The sequence below is a fragment of the Vipera berus genome, assembly GCF_964194415.1.
Source record: "Vipera berus genome assembly, chromosome: 4".
In the NCBI taxonomy this organism is placed as follows: domain Eukaryota; kingdom Metazoa; phylum Chordata; class Lepidosauria; order Squamata; family Viperidae; genus Vipera; species Vipera berus.
The window spans coordinates 82,855,948-82,877,599 of NC_138206.1; the positions used below are offsets into that span (position 1 = coordinate 82,855,948).

Here is a 21,652-nt window from a genome sequence, read left to right on the forward strand (position 1 = left end):
GAACTTTTTTTTACTGTCTTTTACTTTTCTTTCACAGTTCTCTATCTAACTACCTATTTATTTAGAAAAATAAAAATGATTCCAATAAATCAGTTGTGAAATAATTGTGCTTGTAGTTTTTGTGTTAGTTGCAGTTCTTCAGTTCTTTCCCATTAATACATTACTGTGTTGGAACAAGAAATCTTTGTAATAAGAAAATAAATTATCTTTGAATTTGATTGGCACAAGCTTCTTTAACAGAATTAAGAACTTTTTATGTGCTATAACAAAATGAGTAGGCTGAATAAATAAAACTTCTTACCTTCTTGTTAGTCAAAGGGTTCTGTATTCTTCATTGTCTTGCTATTCATGTTTTAACAAACTAATATACTGTACATTCGTCTGATTTTGTGCTTTCTCCTTTTTTCTAGCTACCCTTGTGTATTTATTAACAGAGTCTCTCTTCTCCTCTTTTGCCTTTTCCTTTTCTGTTAGCTCTTCCTGGTTCGTTCTATGACAGAGTCCTTAAACTATGCAGAGCTGTTGAAGCAGCTCAGATCTCTGGGAATGGAAAAGTTATTGCATGTGATAAACAAGTTTCTGAGACAGTCCTACATCTATCCCACTCTTTTAAACTTTGGTGGTAAGGCATTACTTATTACTTTTAAATAATGTCATGCCATGAACTGTTCCACTGCAAATTGTAGTGCTTTTCCCCCTTTCAGTTATCTTCAGGTTAATTATTTTTTACTTTCCTTATCAGGTTGCAAATTGAAGTAATCTTCCTTTTGGCAGATTAAGTAAAGCTCAACTAATGTGCCACGTATGTTTTTCCTCCATCATGAATGTTCTGTTTTAATAATGCAGCTTTACATGGTGAGAACCATGTTAGAGTCTCTCATTGCTGACAAAAGTGGTTCCAAGAAAACCTTGAGAAGTAGCCTTGAGGGGCCCACCATATTGGACATTGAAAAATTCCATCGAGAGTCTTTCTTCTACACTCACTTGATAAATTTCAGTGGTAAGATACATAGATGATCAGTGTTCAGCTTTAGCATGTCCTAATGCTTCTAACACAAACTGGGAAAATGTTTCCGATTTATTTAAACTTACTCTTATTTAAACTATTAAATATAGCTGCTTGGCATCTTTTTTCTTGCTGTTGAGAAAAACAGGATGCTGGATTATTTATTTTAAATCCTGCCTTTATTATTTTTAGAAATAACTGAAGGTGGCAAACATAACCTAATATTATGTGGACCCTATCTCTGGCCCAATAGGACTTTTGTTAAGTCTTTCACATTTGAGGATACAGGTTGTCCGCGACTTAAAACCGCAATTGAGCCTCAAATTTCTGTTACTGAGACATTTGTTAAATGAGTTTTGCCCCATTTTACCTTTCTTGCCACAGTTGTTAAGTCGATCACTGCACTTGTTAAGTTAGTAACCCAGTTAAGTAAATCTGACTTCCCCATTGATTTGCTTGTCAGAAGGTTGCAAAAAGGTGATCACATGACCTTGGGACACAGCAATGATCATAAATATGAACCAGTTGCCCAACATCTGAATTTTGATCATATGATCATGGGGATGCTGCAAAGGTCGTAACTGTGGAAAACAGCCATAAATCATATTTTTCAGTGCCATTGTAACTTTGAATCGTCACCAAACGAATTGTTGTAAGTCAAGGACTAGCTGTATTACATACAACCCTAGGCTTAAACTGATATACTTGATAGATTTTTCTAGTTGGAATGATTTTGTTGTTCATATATAGTTGCCGAATAAGAGACCTTAATATTGATCCTGTGAAAATAGCAAAAATGTTTGCCTAGTTTGTTTGTTTTCCCTTCTTTTTCTAAGGAGAGAAGTATCTTGCCTTGTTTGGCCACCGTTTTCAAGATTATTGGCTTTAATCGGAAACATGTTGTTCAAGTGGATTTATCTACTGACATGTGTCTAATCAAGTCATATCATACAGCATTGTCTTTTCAATCCATGATGTGGTTGAATACAGTATATTGGCTTTGAATGGTGGAGAGTTTATATTTCAGTGCCCTTCAGAAACAGTGCTGGTTGATAGTTCACTGATTCCTAAGCATTAAACAGAGATTCTCTGGAGTTTTTGGAGTGAGGGTGCCATTAGCATTATTTGTTACCTTTTTTGTTTCTTATCTCTGTTACCATTTTTAGGTTACCTTATTATGTACTTTAAAATTCTATTGTATACTATTTATATTAGAGACCAGGAAATACTCTTTAAGAGTCTCTTACTACAAAGTTTGGGAATCAGTGTTCTAACTTACTGAAAATTCTTCTATTATGGCAGTCCAGAAGGAATCTTTGGCATCTCTGATTGTGTTTTGAAAACAATTTATTTGTTCTTAACTATTCCTTCTACCCATACCTATACACAAATATTGTTCATTAAATGTCCATCTGATCAGTGAATATTGTAGCAGAAAAATAAATGTGGTAAGATAAATAATCTAATCAGATAAAATAAACTAATGGTTGCAAGAAATTCCCATTTTCTTTTGCAAGGGCTGAAAATGTGACATTCCCAATATTTAGCACAAATCGGAAGAATAATTTAGAACATCTGTACTACTAAACTGATGATACTTCCTCTGCCAAAGTTTTCAGTAAGAAACCCATTTGTATTTTTTGGTGTCTGTTTGTCTTAGCAGCAGCTTACAGTAACTCTTTAGGCACTCCATCCAAATGGTGGTTTCAGTTTCTTCACATGCTGTTGTAGCATCTCTTTCACAGTTGTGCTTCTATAACATTGCACTATTACTGTTCTCCCTGGTTTCCAATAAAATTTAATTCAGTATAATTTCCTTTTCAATAAGAAACCCTCCAGCAGTGCTGCGATTTGTCCCAGCTGTGGTTCAGGGAATTCTTTTTGGAGCTCACAATGGGCAGAAGAATCCAATTCCCCATTGAGATGTCTATGCCTTGGATTCTAACTGATCACATTTTGGAGACCAAGGAAGCATCAATGATGGAGTAAGGCTAATAAAGTTCTTTCTCTTCTAGTTTTGTAATTGACTTGGAATCACTAAATGTTAGTGGAAATGAGATGAGAATATTTAAAATTATTTGAATTGTGGAATAGAGCCCCCCTTTCAAGATAAGGAAGAGAGAAAAGAGGGTTGGCCCCCTTTCAGTTTGCTTCACTTTTCCATTTGGAACCTGTTTTGAATTGGTGAAATCTGCCTGGATTCTTCCTTTCATGCTTTTCATTCCTTTGTTGAAATCAACCATTTTATTGCTGGATGGATAATAGAAATAAGGTCAATGTTGCTGCCTAATTTTCATCCTTGGTCTTCTCCTTTCCACTTCCCACCCATAGCCTAAGTTTGTGTCAAGAATCTATAAGGACTCCAGTTGGACGAAATAATGTAAACACATTCTTAGGTATATACAGTCAAACTTTTGATCCAGAGAAAGGTTTTGTAAAATATGTTTCCCAGTAGCATAGTGAGCTCTCTAAGACAAAATAGGCAGCAGATAAATCTAATAAATAAAATAAATAAAACTATTTAAATGCTGGGAAATTTGTACAAAATCACGTATCATCAGCTTTCTATGACTGCTTGCATACAAAGTAATGGGCAGGTAAATGCTGTACTTTTCTCATTAAAGTTTTAACAGGTTTGTTCTTGAACAGTGGCTTGGTATATTAAGACAAGCAGTAGGAATATTTTACAGATCACTGACTCTGTATTTTCATCTGTTGTTTAGATATGTTCTGTATTCTTTGGATCTGTATAACGACAGTGCTCATTATGCACTCACCAAATTCAAGAAACAATTTCTCTATGATGAAATTGAGGCAGAGGTAAGTCATCAAACAACAAATAATTAGCATAGAGGATAAATACTTGAAACAGGTTCAGTTAAAAGAAATTGTATGAATGATGTTGAAAAGTATAGTATTTGCAAGGATAGGATCTTCCAATCTGCAGCTCAAATTAGTAGAGGAACAGCCCAGAGAAATATTTCATTTTTATTGAGGAATAATGGACCGAAGTAATAAATAATTTCCAAAGATAATCAGTAGGTACACAATCATACAGTGTCTTGCACATTTTGATAGGGCATGTTTTGTTTAGTCATGATATGTTGAATAAGCCACAATTAGGTATAGTATGTTCTCAAAACATGATAAGGCAAAACCAGGCAATCACTTTGCAGCCTAACATAGTATGTAAACTAAGGCCTGATCAGTGGTTAACACATTGGCAGAGGGAAAATAAAGTTGTTCAAAATGTAGAGATTAGTAGGAAAAATAACTCAGTGAGAACAGAGATGTAAGTTCATTGACTATGTCATCTTGTCTGAAAAATATTTAAGAAGTACAATGAAATGAAAGTAAAAAAAATATGAACAAATGGATTAGTACTGAATTTTGAATATCCAGGTGCATGTGTTTATAGTTTAATGTTACATGAAGAAAACAAATTGAACGTCATAGATATTTTCTTAATTATGTAAATGGAACAAAGTTTCCTACAGTTGGATGCTAATCAAGGATAGATTGTACAGATTGAATTGCTGGGGAAAGTGCCTTTTCATCCTCCATTTTAAAATAATCAAGAAAATGCAATTGAGTAAAGAACCTGTGTCTAATCTTTCGTATTTTCTTTAGGTCAACTTATGCTTTGATCAGTTTGTCTACAAGTTGGCAGATCAGATATTTGCATATTACAAGGTTATGGCAGGAAGGTATGTGACTCCATTAAAGGTTGCCTTCCCAGGGTCTGAATCAGCATGACTAATGGTAAAAAATGTTGGACGTTGTAGTTCAACAATATCCTGTGGGGCAAATTTATTTACATTGCCATACATTGGGCATATGCCATATATTGAATGATTCCCTAGTGGACAATCATTTAAATATGAGCCAGCAGTGTGATGCAGTTCCCAAAAAAGCCAATGCACACCTAGGCTGCATTAGCAGAAGAATATAATCAAGATCACGTGAAATGTTAGCACCACTTTATAATGCCTTGGTAAGACCACAGTTGGAATATTGCATCCAGTTTTGGTTGTCATGATCTAAAAGAAATGTTGAAACTAAGAGCAACAAAGATGATTAGGGGACTGGATGTTGTGATTCAGGGTCAGCCTGTGGGTTCGGCAGTTGGGTCGGACGACTCAGAGGAGGAGGAGGGGGGTGTTGAAGACCTTGCTGAGGGGGTTGAAGATCTTGCTGATGAGAGCCCTCAGCCAGGCCCCTCCCACTTGGTCACCACGGAGACCCAGCTGTGTGAGCCTGACAGCGTGGATGAAGATGACCCACAGCTGGCCCTGTTCAAGGATGCCCGACGCAGGAGGCAGTCAATTAGGAGTAAACAGAGGAAGGCAATGGGGCTCCTCGGAAGGAGGCAGAGAGAAGCCACGCCCTGAACTCTATATAAGGGGAATGTGTGGGAGGGCTGGTTTGCTGAAGGCAACCGCTTGGATAGTTCCTGTTTCTTAAAGCTCCTATTTCTTGGTTCGTGTCTTGTTTGTTTTTGTAGCTATAAATTTGGCAGGCGTAATTCCAGCCTCTTGCCGTTTGTAAAGGGGTTGTCCCTGCCTTTTCTGCAGGGCCGGTAGCAGGCTGGTACAGAACACCGGAGGCTAAAATAGAGGAAGAACAATTGCAACAATTGGTTATGTCTAATTTAATGAAAAGAAGGACTGGGGTGACATGATAGCAGCTTTCCAATATCTAAAGGGCTGCCACAAAGAAGAAAGGGTCTACCTGTTCTCCAAAGCATCTCAAGACAGAACAAGAAGCAAATTGATGGAAACTTATGAAAGGGAGAACCAACCTAGAAATAAGGAGAAGTTTCCTGACAGTTAAACAATTAATCAGAGGAACAGCTTACCTTCAGAAATTGTGGATGCTCCATCACTGGAGATTTTTAAGAAGAGATTAGATAACCATTTGTCTGAAATGGTGTAAGATCTCCTTGAGCAGGGGATTGGACTAAAAGACCTCCATGGTCCCTTCCAACTCTGTTATTCTGTTACTCTGATATTTTGAAATATTGACATAATGATATTAAAAGATAACCCCTGTTAGAGTGTTATTTAATATTCTCACTTTTCTGCAGCTTACTTCTTGATAAACGATTAAGATCAGAATGCAAGAATCAGGGTGCAACAATTCCATTGTTAACATCTAATCGATATGAAACATTGCTAAAACAGAGACATGTCCAGGTTGGTAAATGGACCCTATACCATTCTTTCATTGCATCTTTTGATTACACTCCTATCATGCCCAAGCAACCTCAGTAATGCTTGTCTGAAATTTCCTTTTTTGTTTTATTTTAAGAAGAATTACATTTGAAAAAAATATTTAACAGCTAATCCTGTGTATGTGATAGGGATGGGCTCTTGTATCTTATAGAGGTTGAAAGCATGTTTGAGAACAGCAGTCCTATTTGCATCCCTTTGTCCAAAGGCGATTAGGTGAAGTTAACCTTTGGCTAAACCCCATTCCAGTCCAGGCTCAGCTAACTTATGGTTAAGGAAAATAAACCTGGTCGTAGTATGAAAGTGAACCAGGTTTAGACATCATTGTAGGCCTGTACATGTCACTATTTAGTTTATAATGTGAATAATTAATATTTCTATAGTTTAGTATATCGTGAATAATTAACATAACTTGGGTATGTCATAGTTGCCAGTTGATTTGCTACATTTCACCCATCAAAGATAACTTGGGGAGGTGTCTATTTTTAACATGTGGTTGCTGGTACAAGTAAAAAAGTATTAACGTAATTGAGCATGTAGAATTAATTTTTTTAAGTGATATTTCCATTTTCAGGAAAGCACTGTGGTCTGGAAAAAAATTCTCTAGGCTTGTTGCATAACATTTCTGCAAAGCAAACTTACCTTCACATATGTGGGGCTCAGGACATTTGTTCTTACAGATATGGAATAATTACATAAAAACTTCATTTAATTTTTTATCTGTTTCCTTCAGCTTCTTGGTCGGTCAATTGATCTGAATCGTTTGATCACTCAGAGAATTTCAGCAGCTATGTACAAATCAATGGAACTGGCAATTGGGCGGTTTGAAAGTGAAGATTTGACCTCCATTGTAGTAAGTACTGAAATGCATTAGGATTTACTTTCCCACTGGGTCTGGAATTAACAGAAAATGTCAAATTTGTCAAGGTTCCTTCAGCCAGTTGTTATTAATAACAAAGTTAATGCAGGAGAGCAATGTGAGCTGTGCAAAGAAATACAGGTACTCCTTGACTTATAATCATTCATTCAGTGACCAAAGTTACAATTACACTAAATAAGTGACATATGACCATTTTTCACTTGACTGTTGCAGCATCCCCATGGTCACATGATCACAATTTAACCGTTTTTGGCTACTGGCATGTATTTATGATGGTTGCAGTGTCCCAGGGACATGTGATCACCTTTTGCTCTGAAAAGCAAAGTCAGTGGAGAAGCCAGATTCACTAAACAACCGTGCTACTAATTTGACAACTGTAATGATTCACTTAACAACTGTGGTAAGAAAGGTCATAAAATGGGGCAAAACTCAAATATTGTTTTATTTAGCAACAGAAATGTTAACGGCTCAATTATGGTCCTAAGTTGAGGACTATCTGTAATTTATTTCTGTCCTGTACCATATGATTTCTGGATTTTCCTTGATCAGAAACATTTGGCTCAGAAGGAATTCTCTAGGCTTGTTCATGAATCTGACTGATAACCAGTAAAATAACAGTAAGAAAAACAGGAGGAGTGACCAGCTAGGGTTACATGTACTGATCTCTGAACTGTTATTCTTTTTGGATATTCTTCTGGCATCATTCTTCAAGGAACTGATCTGTACTTCATAAGATTCTCTTACTGTTTTGTGAGGGTAAGAACAGTAATAGTAACATTTTCCTCAGCCTACCCCTAGATTGCCAGAAAGGTGATCTCCACCTCCTGTATGTCATCAGTATTGTTCTGTTCCTTGACAGGCATAAACAGGGCAGTGTGGTCCACCTGCTGTGCATAATACCATCTTCCGTAAATGCCTCTGTTGCAGTTGGATGGGGTATGCTATGATGGGTACACACATCCTCCAATCACTGTTCTGTGCCTTAGATGTCCATTTCATCCTGGGCTGGTGAGCTGAATGTCCATTTTAAATGAACCATTTTAAATGAACCAAGAAACAGCCACATAACCATTTTGCCAGTGGGAATGGCAAAAGCTAAAAGTTATACAATTGCCCAGTGTTTCATCATTGCCTCTTTGCCTTTTTAAAAATTGCTAGCAGTGAAATGATACAACAACAAGTTGGAAGGGACCTTGGAGGTCATCTAGTCCAACCGCCTGCTCAGGCAGGAAACCCTATACCATTTCAGACAAATGGCTGTCCAGTCTCTTCTTAAAAACTTCCAATGTTGGACCATTCACCACTTCTGTAGCCAGGTTGTTCCACTGGTTTATTGTTCTAACTGTCAGGAAGTTTCTCCTTAGTTCTAGGTTGCTTCTCTTCTTGACTAGTTTCCATCCGTTGCTTCTTGTCCTGCTTTCAGGTGCTTTGGAGATAGCTTGACTCACTCTTCTTTGTGGCAGCCCCTGAGATATTGGAACACTGCTATCATGTCCCCCCTCACCCTCTCTCCGATCTTCTGCTCACCTGGCAAGCTGGCTTGACGCTGTTCTCCGACAAGCTGACACACATCTTTATTGGGTTGGCTCTCCTGCCCTTGGTCTGCCAGTCCTCTTCCCTCACTCAGTGTGATTGTGTGTGTCTGTGTGTGTGTGAGAGAGAGAGAGAGAGGGAGAGAGAGAGAGAGAGGGAGGAAGCACAAGTGCCTCTCTCTGTCTCTGCAAATGGCAGAGGACGACTGGGAGCCGGAGGAGAAGGCTGAGAGAGCCGCACGCGGCTCCAGAGTCACGGGTTGCCGACCCGTGGTCTAAGCCTACCTAATATAGCAAGATTGCCAATAATCTCCATCCGGAAATGATCTAGAATTGCCTAAAGCAGGGGTCGGCAAGCTGAAACAGTGAAAGAGCCACTCGGAACCGGTTCCCTCACAAAAGAAAAAACTGGGAGCCGCAAAAAAGAGTGTGCATGCAGACGCATGCACAAAACAAGAGGCTGATCAGCGGCTGGGTGTATGCGTCCTCCCGGGAGCTCTGGCAACTCCGTAAGGCCAGCCCCGAACTTCACAGGTGGAAATTGAGGGAGATTTGAGGGAACACGAGATCAGCATTTCTCAGCCCGCGCTGATCTCACCCTTCTTGCAGTCTCCTTCTCTCTGTTTCAGCTTGCTTTCGGCTACTTCTCTTTCGGGGGATCCAGTCTCTGCCACCCCCTTCTCTCAACAGCTGGATGCCCCAAAAGAAAAGCAGCCAAAGGTAGCAGCTCTGCAAGTCTCCGCCAAGAGAATGGGGCGGTGGAGGCTGGATCCCCCGAAAGAAGCCTCCTCCGAGATGAGAGAACCGGGTGGCAAGCTGCCGAGAAAATGGGGTGGTGGAGCGCTCTGCCGAGAGAATGGGGTGGTGGAGGCTTGCCGCCCATTCTCTCAGTGGAGACTTCTTTCGGGAGATCCAGCCTCTGCCGTGCCGCACCGAGAGAACAGCAAGCCGCCCCATTCTCTCAGCGGAGTGCTCCACCGCCCCATTCTCTCGGCGGCTTGCCACCCTGTTCTCTCGTCTCGGCAGAGACTTCTTTCGGGGGATCCAGCCTCTGTTGCCCCCTTCTCTCAGCTGGGCTCTGCCGAGACGAGAGAATGGGGTGACAAGCCGCCGAGAGAATGGGGTGGTGGAGGCTTGCTGCCCATTCTCTCGGCAGAGACTTCTTTCGGGGGATCCAACCTCTGCTGCCCCCTTCTCTCAGCTGCCCAGACAAGCCGCCGAGAGAATGGGGCGGTGGAGCGCTCTGCCGAGAGAATGGGGCGGCTTGCTGTTCTTGGCATGGCAGAGGCTGGATACCCCAAAAGAAGTCTCTGCCGAGAGAATGGGCGGCAAGCCTCCACTGCCCCATTCTCTCAGCAGAGCGCTCCACCGCCCCATTCTCTCGGCAGCTTGCCGCCCCATTCTCTCGTCTCGGCAGAGCCCAGCTGAGAAAAGGGGGCGGCAGAGGCTGGATCCCCCGAAAGAAGTCTCCGCCGAGAGAATGGGCGGTAAGCCTCCACCACCCCATTCTCTCGGCGGAACGCTCCACCGCCCCATTCTCTCGTCTCAGCGGAGACTTCTTTCGGGGGATCCAGCCTCTGTCGCTCCCTTCTCTCAGCTGGGCAGCTGAGAGAAGAAGGCGGCAGAGGCTGGTTCCCCCGAAAGTAGTCTCCGCTGAGAGAATGGGCGGCAAGCCTCCACCACCCCATTCTCTCGGCGGAGGCTTGCAGAGGTGGCGGCGGAGCTGCCTGCGCAGCTCTCCAAACCGCCACCGCCCTTGTCAAACATGGACGAAGGCAGCAGGTCCCCAAACGGAGTGGTGGAGGTTTGGAGAGCTGCGCACGCAGCACTCCAACCTGCCGCTCTCCAAACCTCCACCGCCCCGTTTGGAGAGCTGCTGCTTTCGTCAAACATGGATGAAGGTTGCAGTAGTCTAAACGAGAGGTCACGAGCGCATGAGTGACCGTACGCAGGGCATCCCGTTCTAGATAGGGCCGCAACTGGCGCACCAGGCGAACTTGGGCGAAGGCCCCCCTAGTCACCGTTACTATATGGTCTTCCAAAGAAAGCTGTGAATCTAGGAGGACTCCCAAGTTGCGAGCCCTATCTGTGGGGGGTAATAACTCACCCCCCATAGAAAGAGATGGAATATTCTGAATATCCCGAGATGCCGGTACGCACAGCCACTCAGTCTTGTCAGGGTTGAGTCTAAGCCTGTTCCTCCCCATCCAGACCTGAACCGCCTCCAGGCAACAGGACATCACGTCGAGGGCATCACTGGGGTGGTTTGGGGTCGAAATAAAAAGCTGGGTATCATCAGCATACTGATGATACCCAACTCCAAAACCACGAATGATCTCACCCAGCGGTTTCATGTAGATGTTGAACAGGAGAGGCAAGAGGACCGACCCCTGAGGAACTCCACAAGCGAGAGGCCTCGAGGTCGACCTCTGACCCCCTGCCAACACCGACTGCGAACGTCCCAGGAGATAGGAGGATGACCACTGAAGAACTGTGCCTCCCAGTCCCCTGAGACGCCGCAGCAGGATACCATGGTCGATGGTATCGAAAGCCGCTGAGAGGTCTAATAGGACTAGGACAGAGGAATATCCCCTGTCCCGAGCCCTCCAGAGATCATTCACCAGAGCGACCAATGCCTGTACCCGGGCCTGAAACCCGATTGGTACGGGTCTAGATAATCCGCTTCATCCAGAACCAGAGGGAGCTGATGCGCCACCACACTCTCAACAATCTTCGCAAGAAAGCGAAGGTTGGAGACCGGACGAAAGTTATTTAACACAGCTGGGTCCAAGGCACGCTTCTTGAGGAGAGGTCTCACCACCGCCTCCTTCAAGACGGTGGGGAAACTACCCTCACTCAAAGATGCGGATATGACCGCCTGGAACCAGCCTCGTGTCCCCTCCCGAGCCACATAAACCAGCCAGGAAGGGCACGGGTCCAATAAACATGTGGTGGAGCTCAGCCTCCCCATAATCCTGTCCACTTCCTCCGGAGTCACAGGATCAAACTCCTCCCAGATAACATCGACAAGACCACCCGTGTCCTGATCGTCAGACTCTGCCCAGTCGGAGTCCAAACCGGTCCGAATCCGAGCGATTTTGTCCGACAGATGTTGACTAAACTCCTCGGCACGACCCTGCAAGGGTTCCTCTCTCACCTCCAAATTAAGGAGGGAGCGAGTCACCCTGAACTGGGCGGCCGGGCGATTATCTGCGGACGCAATAAGGGTAGCGAAGTGATTAGACCTCGCCACCCTTATCGCTGCGAGATAAGACCTAATACAGGTTCTTAGTCGCAATCGGTCGGATTCAGATCGGCTGGATCTCCAACAGCTCTCTAGGCCCCGTCTCCGACGCTTCATCTCCCGGAGCTCCGCAGAAAACCATGGAGCCCGCTGGGATCTGCACCAGGTCAAGGGCCGCAAGGGTACAACTCGGTCAAGTGCCTCCGTGGCTGCCCTTTCCCAGGCTTCCACTAAGGCATCCGCCGAGCTGTGAGCAAAGGAGGCAGGTGGGGACCCCAGCACTGCCTGGAACCTCTCAGGGTCCATTAAGCGCCTGGGGCGGAACCATCTAGTTGGTTCCACACGCCCACGGCGGGGAGTGGCAAAACGGAAGACCAGCCCCAGGAGATGATGATCGGTCCATGACAGGGGCATGACAATTGGGGAGCCCCCACCAAGATCATCTAACCACCGTCCAGATAGAAAAACCAAATCAAGGGTGTGGCCTCCCACATGAGTCGGTCCATGAATTACTTGCGTCAGGTCCATGGCCGTCATGGAAGCCATGAACTACCGAGCTAACTCAGATGATCCTCCGAGGGATGGTAGATTGAAGTCACCCAAAACCATAAGTTTGGGGAACTCAATCACCAGCCCCGAGAGGATATCGAGAAGCTCAGGCAGGGCTGCTTCTATGCAACTAGGCGAAAGGTACACCAGCAGCAAGCCCAACTGCGCCCTAGGACCACATCTCAGGAGGAGAGACTCACACCCGACTATCTGGAGGACGGTGGCCTCCCGCGGACACAAGGTCTCCCTCATAACTACCGCCACTCCCCCGCCCCTACCCTGAGCCCGAGGCTGGTGTAGCACCCGGAAACCTGGTGGGCAAAGATCAACCAGAAGGATACCACCCTCTGGGCCCAACCAAGTCTCCGTGATGCAAGCCAGGTCCGCATGCTCACCCTCAACCAGATCCCGGATGAGAGGAGCCTTATTGACAATGGACCTGGCATTCACGTACACCAGCCGGAGCTCAGGTGGCTGCACATCCTTGCTCCCGGGACCTCGGGGCAAAAGCAGAGGGTCGGAGCACCTCACCGCTTGTAAATAGCGGAGATGCCCTCCTGGATGTCGATACGGTCCTCTGTTCGTACACCTGCTGCCATTCCCTAACGTCGTGGGAATAGGTAATCCCACGACCCGCTCCGGAGGCAACCGACCCCCGCTTCCCCCCATGAGATCAATCCCAGACCTGGCCTGAACAACGGTTGGTGGGCTGCCCCCCATTTCCAACCAACCACGAAAAATTCCCACCCCCCTCCCTAACCCCACAAAAAATTTGACTAAAAAACTAACCAGGGGCCTCTTATTAAATTTGTACCGGAGGCCCCTGTCCCTGCCCAGCCATCTCTCAGGGTCCCAACAATCGGGCCCTTCATCAAGATGAGAAGTGGAGAGAAAGGCGGGTCGCACCCAGGAAGGGGGGGCACCCCTGAGGACGAACAAGTCCGTGCTAGTGTAGCAAAGGTGAGTCATACTTGTCCAAGCAAGTCCAGCAAAAGGCAGTCCCATGATTAATTAATCAGGAGGGTCTAAGACAGAGGGTAAGTGGGTGTCCAGACCACCAACCCAGCTCCACTGCCACTCAAGCTGGGTGAACCTCCAGAACAGGCCAACCACCATCCTCTCACGACGGTCGCAGCTCTGATCCAGGGAGTGGCCTGGAGCACACGCCCAGGGTAGGGCATACCCCATAGATCTCTCACCTCTAGGGGGACAGCAGATGTAAGTCTAAGCCACTCTCTCACCGTGGCTTTATACCCGGGTCCTTCTGAATCCTTTGGGGGCATAGCAGACAAAAGAATTAAGTAGCTGTTCATCCAAGGCAAAAAGCCTGATGAATCATAAGGTAGCAAAATATCCCGGCTGCAAATGTTCTTCTCCGTGGGAGGAGAGGGTCAGGCGATAAGTGGGCAAACAGGGGAGGAAGCCAAGATCCCCGCCGATCTTCCGCTAGGCTGCAAACTCCATCCAACCGGTCTCCCAGGGCATGAGCGACATAAAAATAATCTATATTGCCCAACCGTCCGCGACAAAAAGGGTCCAATCAGCAAGGGCTTAGCTACTTAACAGGAGGGCAGAGATCGAGATCGAGGCCTCTCACTTGTGGAGTCCCTCAAGGATCAGTCCTCTCGCCTCTCCTATTCAACATCTACATGAAACCGCTAGGTGAGATCATTCGTGGTTTTGGAGTCGGGTATCACCAGTATGCTGATGATACCCAGCTTTTTATTTCGACCCCAAACCACCTCAGTGATGCCCTTGCTGTGATGTCCCGTTGCCTGGAAGCAGTTCGGGTCTGGATGGGGAAGAACAGGCTTCAACTCAACCCTGACAAGACTGAGTGGCTGTACGTACCGGCATTTCGGGATATTCAGAACATTCCATCTCTTTCTATAGGGGGTGAGTTATTACCCCCCACAGATAGGGCTCGCAACTTGGGAGTCCTTCTAGATTCACAGCTTTCCTTGGAAGAGCACATAACAGCTGTGACTAGGGGAGCCTTTGCCCAGGTTCGCCTGGTGCGCCAATTACGGCCCTATCTAGACCGAGATGCCCTACGTACGGTCACTCATGCACTCGTGACCTCTCGTTTAGACTACTGCAATTCATGGGGCTGCCCTTGAGGACCACTCGGATGCTTTTTTTTTATTGAAAAGTTTTAACATACAATTTTTCCCTTAGAAAATCCCCCCTCCCCCACCCTTCTCCCTCCCCCCCTTCCTCCCCCCCCTCCCCCCCTCCCCCCCCCGACTTCCCAGAGCTAAATACAAGGTATATATAAAAAAAAACAATCATAAACAACCATATACTAACAACCATAAACTCTAAAATCTATCACTCTCTAGCTTATATAGGATAAAACAAACCTTAGTAATATTAAATATATATTAAAAAAAAACCAATATAGAAAAAGAAACAAGGAAAGAAGCCTTATTCAAATATAAAACTTCTTAACCCTATACTTATTCTGGATAAACTCAAACCATTCTCTCCCTTCCATAATATAGCGTTCCTGCAAGTAATCTTGCAAATAGGCCGAAATCTTTAGCTTTAGAGGTTTTCGACTTGGTTGAAATGGCGAAGATTTCGGCCACCTACATTTCTTTATTGTAGTAAAGTAGTACCACAGTAATAAATAATAATCATAATAAAGTAGTATAGTTTGGTGGCAATCTTTTGGACTGGAAGAGCTATTTACTCTTTCCCTTGCACCCAGAGCCGACATCATTTTTCCATAAGTGGAATATCACAGTAGGCCAGATACACTGAAAGTTGTAAATGCCACAGACGCATAATTATATATATCAATCAGTCACACCTTTATTATGGTCAAGGGCCAGCATGAGGGTGGTACATAATATATAATTAGGTATTAACTAGTTATTAATTAGGAATCTGTCTCATTAATACAGAGGACAGGTCAATGAAAAAGGTAATCTCTCGGCAAAGTGGAGGATGTGGTTGAAATGTAGAAAGGGGCTCATTTCCAGACATGTTCAACATCAGTGTCAAACAGAGATAAGGCTGCACTGTAAATTGCCCTTCATTTCTAAACAGTAGTTGGTGACTACTTCCAATTGTAGCAATTTCTTTCAGATGTCTAATGTAAGGATTGCAGTTACTGGCCTGCTAATTTTAGGGTTTTTTGAAATGTGTATATTCTGTTTAAAACATGAAGTCTGTGACGTTTTTCCCATTAATCTGTATAAATAAAATACAGAGATTTCATGTATTCTCCCTGTGTAATATTGTTGGAAATACTATCTGTTTGTGGTGAAGTGACTGAAAATAGCTTCATGAACTTTTTGCAGAAAAAAAATGAACTTGTGATTTATGAATTTGACGTTAGAAAAGGTAGATTGTGGAAAGAAATTATTTTGTAACCTTAGAGAGATAGGCTAAAATAGAAATATACTGAGACCTTTCTTACCACAGTTAAGTGAATCACTGCAGTTGTTAGTAACAAGGTTGTTAAATTTGGCTTCCCCATTGACTTTGCTTGTCAGAGGATCATAAAAGGTGATCACGTGACCCAGGGACACTGCATCCATCATAAATATGAGTTAATTGCCAAGCATCTGAATTTTGATCACGTGACCATGGGGATGCTGCAACGGTCATGTGTATAAAATGGTCATAAGTCACTTTTTTCATTGCTGTTGTAACTTTGAATAGTCACTAAATGAACTATTGTAAGTCGAGGTCTAGCTGTAAAGGGTGAATATATGTGCTGCAAACTTTGTAATAATATATACAGTGGAGAAAAACATGAACAATAGTTTCAATCTGACCATCACTTTAAGGACCTAAATAGTTCATGAAAAGTATTTTCCAATATCTTCCAGTATAGCTGAGAGAAAGGCATTGAAATGTCACCCTATAGGCTATTCAATATTTAGAAACTTCCTGTTAAATAGGAAACCAATCTATCATATATTTAAAACTGTTATCACAAAGATGATTTGAGACTCTGGCTCTTTGTCCATTATATATGTTTAAAATAAGCAGGCAAGAAGTAATTCCAACATAGATAAACATTTTTCTATTGTGCTTGGTCACCAAAAAAAGATCTAATATTTTACTTATTGAGATTCTGATTTTTTTTATTTCTTTCTCTCCTTATGACTTTTATTTATCCATGAAAAATTATCAGGAGTTGGATGGATTAGTAGAAATAAACAAGATGACACACAAGCTCCTGAGCAGATATATGACTTTGGACAGCTTTGATGCTATGTTCAGAGAAGCCAATCATAATGTATCTGCTCCCTATGGAAGAATCACTCTTCATGTATTTTGGGAACTGAACTATGATTTCCTTCCTAATTACTGCTATAATGGGTCCACCAACAGGTGCAGTTTTTAAATATTTGTTTTTAAGTACTGTATTTAATGTCATGACCCTGGTAATAATAAAGTTTGCTCTAATAGCTGCATGTCGATGTTATTGTTAAGCAATAACCAACTTAACTCTGAGATTTTAAGCACATGATTTTTGTTATCAGACCTTTCTGTGGACAGGGATTTCTATTTTTTAAATACTGAAATAATCCTTTTCAAGAAAGAGGTTCAACAGTTGTGTTTCTCTTGTGTGCATTTTTATATATGTACTTGTGCTGCTAAAATTGCTTGTGCTATGTGGAGCATAGTATTCAATTCTAGCCTACAGGTTTTATACAATAACCTCACTATTCATGAATGCAAAGGGAGCAAATATGAATGGAGCTTTTGATCTCATTTAAGTAGAACAAACTATGTAAAAGAAAGGCTTTAGAACAGGGGTTTCAAACTGCCGGCCCACAGGCAGGACGGGTCATCTGGAAGCCACGCCCACCCCATTGCCAGCAATGGCAAAATAGTCCCAATACATCTTGCGACGTCATGTGACGTCGCAAGTTTGACATGTCTGCTTTAGAACAATTGGGTAGATTCAAATAATTAAGGGTAAAAATGAAATAAAGGGCAGCAATTCTGCCAGTACTTGCATGTAACGTGTAGTGATAATATTTTATACATGTAAGGGTTACATTTTCATTTTTGTGTTCAGTAGAATAAGGTCTTGCACAAATGGAAGAACCTGGTTGGATTGTATTCAGTTTTGGCATGTACCACTCCAGTTTTATGTTGGTGATATTCATGTGTATGTAACTACTTCAGACTGTACAGGACAAGTTGTCAATATCCTGACTCACTGTCTGAAGCAGTGAGGATCTGAATGTGTCAAAAGAGGCTGAATATTTAGCTTCTTAAGAACTACTTCAATTTCTACAAAACTAAAGAGAACTTAAGGTTCCAGCTCTTGAATTTTACTAAGTAAATATGTCAGAAAAGAGGATTTAGAATCTAAATTCTGATTTAGCCATCTGTAAAGCATACTAATCCAACTTTGATGAATATATGAGTGAGATTTTGATGTATGATGTATACACTGGATAGTCTCAGAAAACAAAACAAAACCAAAAATTAATAGTATTATAAATATATCATCAAAGATTTTTATCCTGAAAAGCATCCCAGCTATAAGCAAATAATGTTTTTCTAGTTAGTGTGTGAAGTCACGTACCCTCCACTTACCTGAGTGTTTAATTTTTTGTAGTGATGCTTTTCTATTTCATGACACGTTAATCCCACAGTCATATTTCTCATAACTCACATATTAATAAAACAGAATTGATGTTTTTTTTAAAAAGGAATAGGATTTGGTGTGGTGTAGTGGTGAAAGTGTTGGACTGACACAAGGTCTGGTATAGTGTTTAAGGGGCTGGACTGCCACAAGGAAATCCACATGTCAGTCCATTCCCAGCCACAAAAGCTCACAGGGCTAGTCTCTGCTTCTCTCTCAATTCAACATAACTCATTAAATTATTGTCTGGAAAAATAGAAGGGTGTTAAGAGTGACATCTTGAGCTCCAAATTTAAAATAAAGGCAGGATATAAATCTAACAAATGGCTTTCATGACTAAGGTGGGACTTACACAATTATAAATTATGTTGCTGTGATAGAACGTAGTCTGGATTGCCAACAGAAAGGGAGTGCATTCCAGATGATCAAGAGACAACTCACTTCAGATATGAAGGAAGGCAAATATACATATTGCAGGATCCAATCTGGGTTGGTCAGTCGGACCAGAGGTTTTCTCTTCCGACCTTGCTGCCCAGGCCTCGCCTTCTAAGTACTTGATAGACTGGTGGTAAATCAGCACTCCTGTTGAAGGACAAGGGGCCTGTTTCGCAGGCTTCAATTACTTCCCTGGTGGAGACCCAAACTCATTGGTAACCTCACACTGCAATAAACAAGGACACACATTTAATTTTGCAGTTACTAAGATTGTTGGATGAGCAGGCACAAAAACAGCTAGGGAAGTGATTGAAGCCTGGGAAACAGGCCCCTCGTCAATCAACAGGAGTGCTGATTTACCACCAGCCTATCAAGTACTTAGAAGGCGAGGCCTGGGCAACACAGGCAAACGACAGCTAACTATTTAAAAGCCAACCTCAACACAACCCAATCAACAGCTCCAGCATGAGTCTGAAAGCTCGGAAGACGAAACCTCTTGTCCCGATGACCAACCCAGATTGGATCCTGCATCAGATAGTTTATGTGAAAGAAAAAGGATGAAGGATGCCCTACCCTAATAGTTCGCAGAGTATATCTCTATGATGGTGGTAGCATGTTTTAGTTTGGCAAGATTCTATTAGTGAGGAAAAATAAAGAAATCTACTTGGAAGAATCACATGTCTTTCTTGGTTCTTGGAGCCTGACAATTGCCTTTTTTGATTTACATAGGTTTGTTCGAACAGTACTACCATTTTCTCAGGAATTCCAGAGAGATAAGCAGCCCAATGCACAGCCTCAATATCTACATGGATCGAAGGTTAATATTTTTCCTTATTTGTTTTTCATGTAACAGGCATTTGAAAAATTTCATTCTGAAGTGCTATGTATTATATTTAATTTTACAGTTTGTACTTTTTTCAGTGGGTCCACTTTAAGAATAGTTGCATTATATAAATTGTGCAGTGTAATTATTTGTTTCTGAAAGACAGATGTACAGGTAGTTGTCAACCATTTGTTTAGCAGCCATTCAAAGTTAATTGTCAAACCACTCCATTGGCAAATAAAATGATCCATTTTTGTCCTAACATATAGATGTTTCTACATATAGATAAAAAAGGAGCTTGAGAGAATGCTATGTTCCAAAGCAAAGTTCATCCTTGGTTCTAGAAAATGAGATCATAATGGAGGTTGCCCTCTTAGAAGGTATCTCATTTGGTCTAAGGTTAGCAAAGACACTATCCAAACTTCTAAACACATTTTATTCACCTATTTTATGTTGGCACATTCTCAGAATTGAGAACCCGCACATTTAAGCAAATATCTTGGTTATTCTCACCAACTTTACAATTTTTATACTCGGATATTCATGACACTGTTACTTTAAAAGTTGCCAAATTCTGCTATATCATATGCAGAATTTGCAGCTGACTGATTTGCCCAGTTAATTTTACAGTTTCTTCTTTATATTATGTGTGCAGCCTGTTTTATAGTATTGAGTTTATTATGTACTGATCCTTGACTGAATTAAAAGTACTGATTGTTGAATGATATTGCAGATATATTACATTTGTTTATAATTTACAAGTAAGTGGGACTTACTTAATGCCTTAGTGACAAAACAGCAGAATGAAGGTTTGATTAATACATGGTGCATAATTTATGGAATTTGACTTCTTAAAATTCTCTGCAGTTTATAATTTCTTTGTCTTTAATAGTTTTTTTTTGCTTTGCTCCAAATTAAAATGCAACAAAATCAGAATCCTTTACTAGATACGGTAAATTAAATAGCCTATTTAATTTGAGTATGCAAGAAAGTAAAGCAGATATACAAATATATGAAGGTATTTTTCACAGAATTTTCTCCATAATTTATCAGTATTGGCCAAAACTTACATGGAACTATAATACATCAGATGAAGGGACACATTTTCATAATATCTAATACAGAGAAATTGTTGAATGTTATATTTCCAGTTACATCATTGATCTAATGCTGTGAATATGCATTTCCCAGTTGCATTATAGGAAATATTAAATGCAAGTATTGATTATTTTGAAGCTTCAAGATGAATATTTATTTCAACTAGAAATATGTATATGTTAAAGCAGTGGTTCTCAACCTTTTCTTCACCATGGAGGAATGGAAAACTGCCTTCAACTGCCCCTTGGGAAGCTACCAGTTCAAAGTCATGCCATTTGGGCTACAGGGGGGGCCCATCCGTATTCATGCAGTTGATTAATGAGGTCCTACGTGATCATTTATACAAAGGGGTTCTGGTGTATCTTGATGACATCCTGATATACAGCACGAATATGACTGATCATATAAAGCTGGTGAGAGAAGTGTTAAAGAAACTATTGAATACCAAGCTTTATGCCAAATTGTCAAAATGTGAATTTCACCAGACCTGATTAGATTATCTTGGCTACAGAATTTCCATTGAAATGGACCCAGCCAAAGTGAGGGCTATAATTGAATGGCAGCCCCCCAAAGACTCGCAAACAGCTCCAGAGCTTCCTAGGTTTTGCCAACTTCTATCGTCAATTCATTCCCTCCTTTGCCGAGATTGCCCTACCCCTTACAGAACTACTCAAAACAGGCAAAGGAGGTGGGAAGCCATGACCGGGCCAACCACTAGCATGGACTATGGACTGTCAAACTGCTTTTGAGAATTTAAAAAGACTATTTGCTGTTGAACCAGTCCTAAAGCACCCCTACCCAGGGGAGCTCGTCGGAGCTGTATTACTACAAAAGAACCAAAGTGGAGACTTGCAACCCTGTGCCTACACTTCGAAAAAAATTACTGAAAGCGAAAGGAGATGGGCCATCTGGGAGAAGGAGGCATTTGCAATTAGGTGGGGGCTATTAAACTGGCAATACTATCTAGAAGGGAGCAGATGGACAGATCACAAAAATCTAGAAGCACTGAAAACTCCCCGCAAGTTGTCCCCAAAGCAAGTGTGGTGGGCACAGTACTTTAACCATTTTAACTTCACTCTAAAGTACATACCGGGAGGAAAAAACTTCCTAGCTGATGCTCTATCCAGATTGCCCCAGTACAAAAGCAAACACGAAGAGTTTAACGAGGCAATTATCTCTAATCCACAAACTGCTGCTCAATTCACTCATCTCAGGGACTCTAATCCTGACCCTG

General features: G+C 42.3%; 1 protein-coding gene across 5 annotated transcripts in view; it reads left to right on the plus strand.

Moving 5' to 3' along the window:
- The window catches only part of LOC308667672 (cytoplasmic FMR1-interacting protein 1-like), a 163,613-nt gene that overhangs the window by 125,878 nt on the left and 16,083 nt on the right, over window positions 1-21,652 (plus strand). For 4 of the 5 annotated variants that reach the window (XR_014026343.1, XR_014026344.1, XR_014026345.1 and 1 more), the window contains 8 exons: window positions 847-1,000; window positions 2,835-2,991; window positions 3,730-3,826; window positions 4,637-4,713; window positions 6,093-6,201; window positions 6,971-7,090; window positions 16,593-16,792; window positions 19,227-19,314. Coding sequence is in view for 1 of the 5 variants with exons in the window: in XM_081327065.1 (XP_081183191.1) it covers window positions 847-1,000; window positions 2,835-2,991; window positions 3,730-3,826; window positions 4,637-4,713; window positions 6,093-6,201; window positions 6,971-7,090; window positions 16,593-16,792; window positions 19,227-19,314 (1,002 nt within the window). In the remaining 4 variants the exon portion in view is untranslated. Of the gene's footprint in view, window positions 1-512; window positions 623-846; window positions 1,001-2,834; window positions 2,992-3,729; window positions 3,827-4,636; window positions 4,714-6,092; window positions 6,202-6,970; window positions 7,091-16,592; window positions 16,793-19,226; window positions 19,315-21,652 lie in introns of those variants that run through there. The other variant, XR_014026346.1, reaches the window with a different exon arrangement.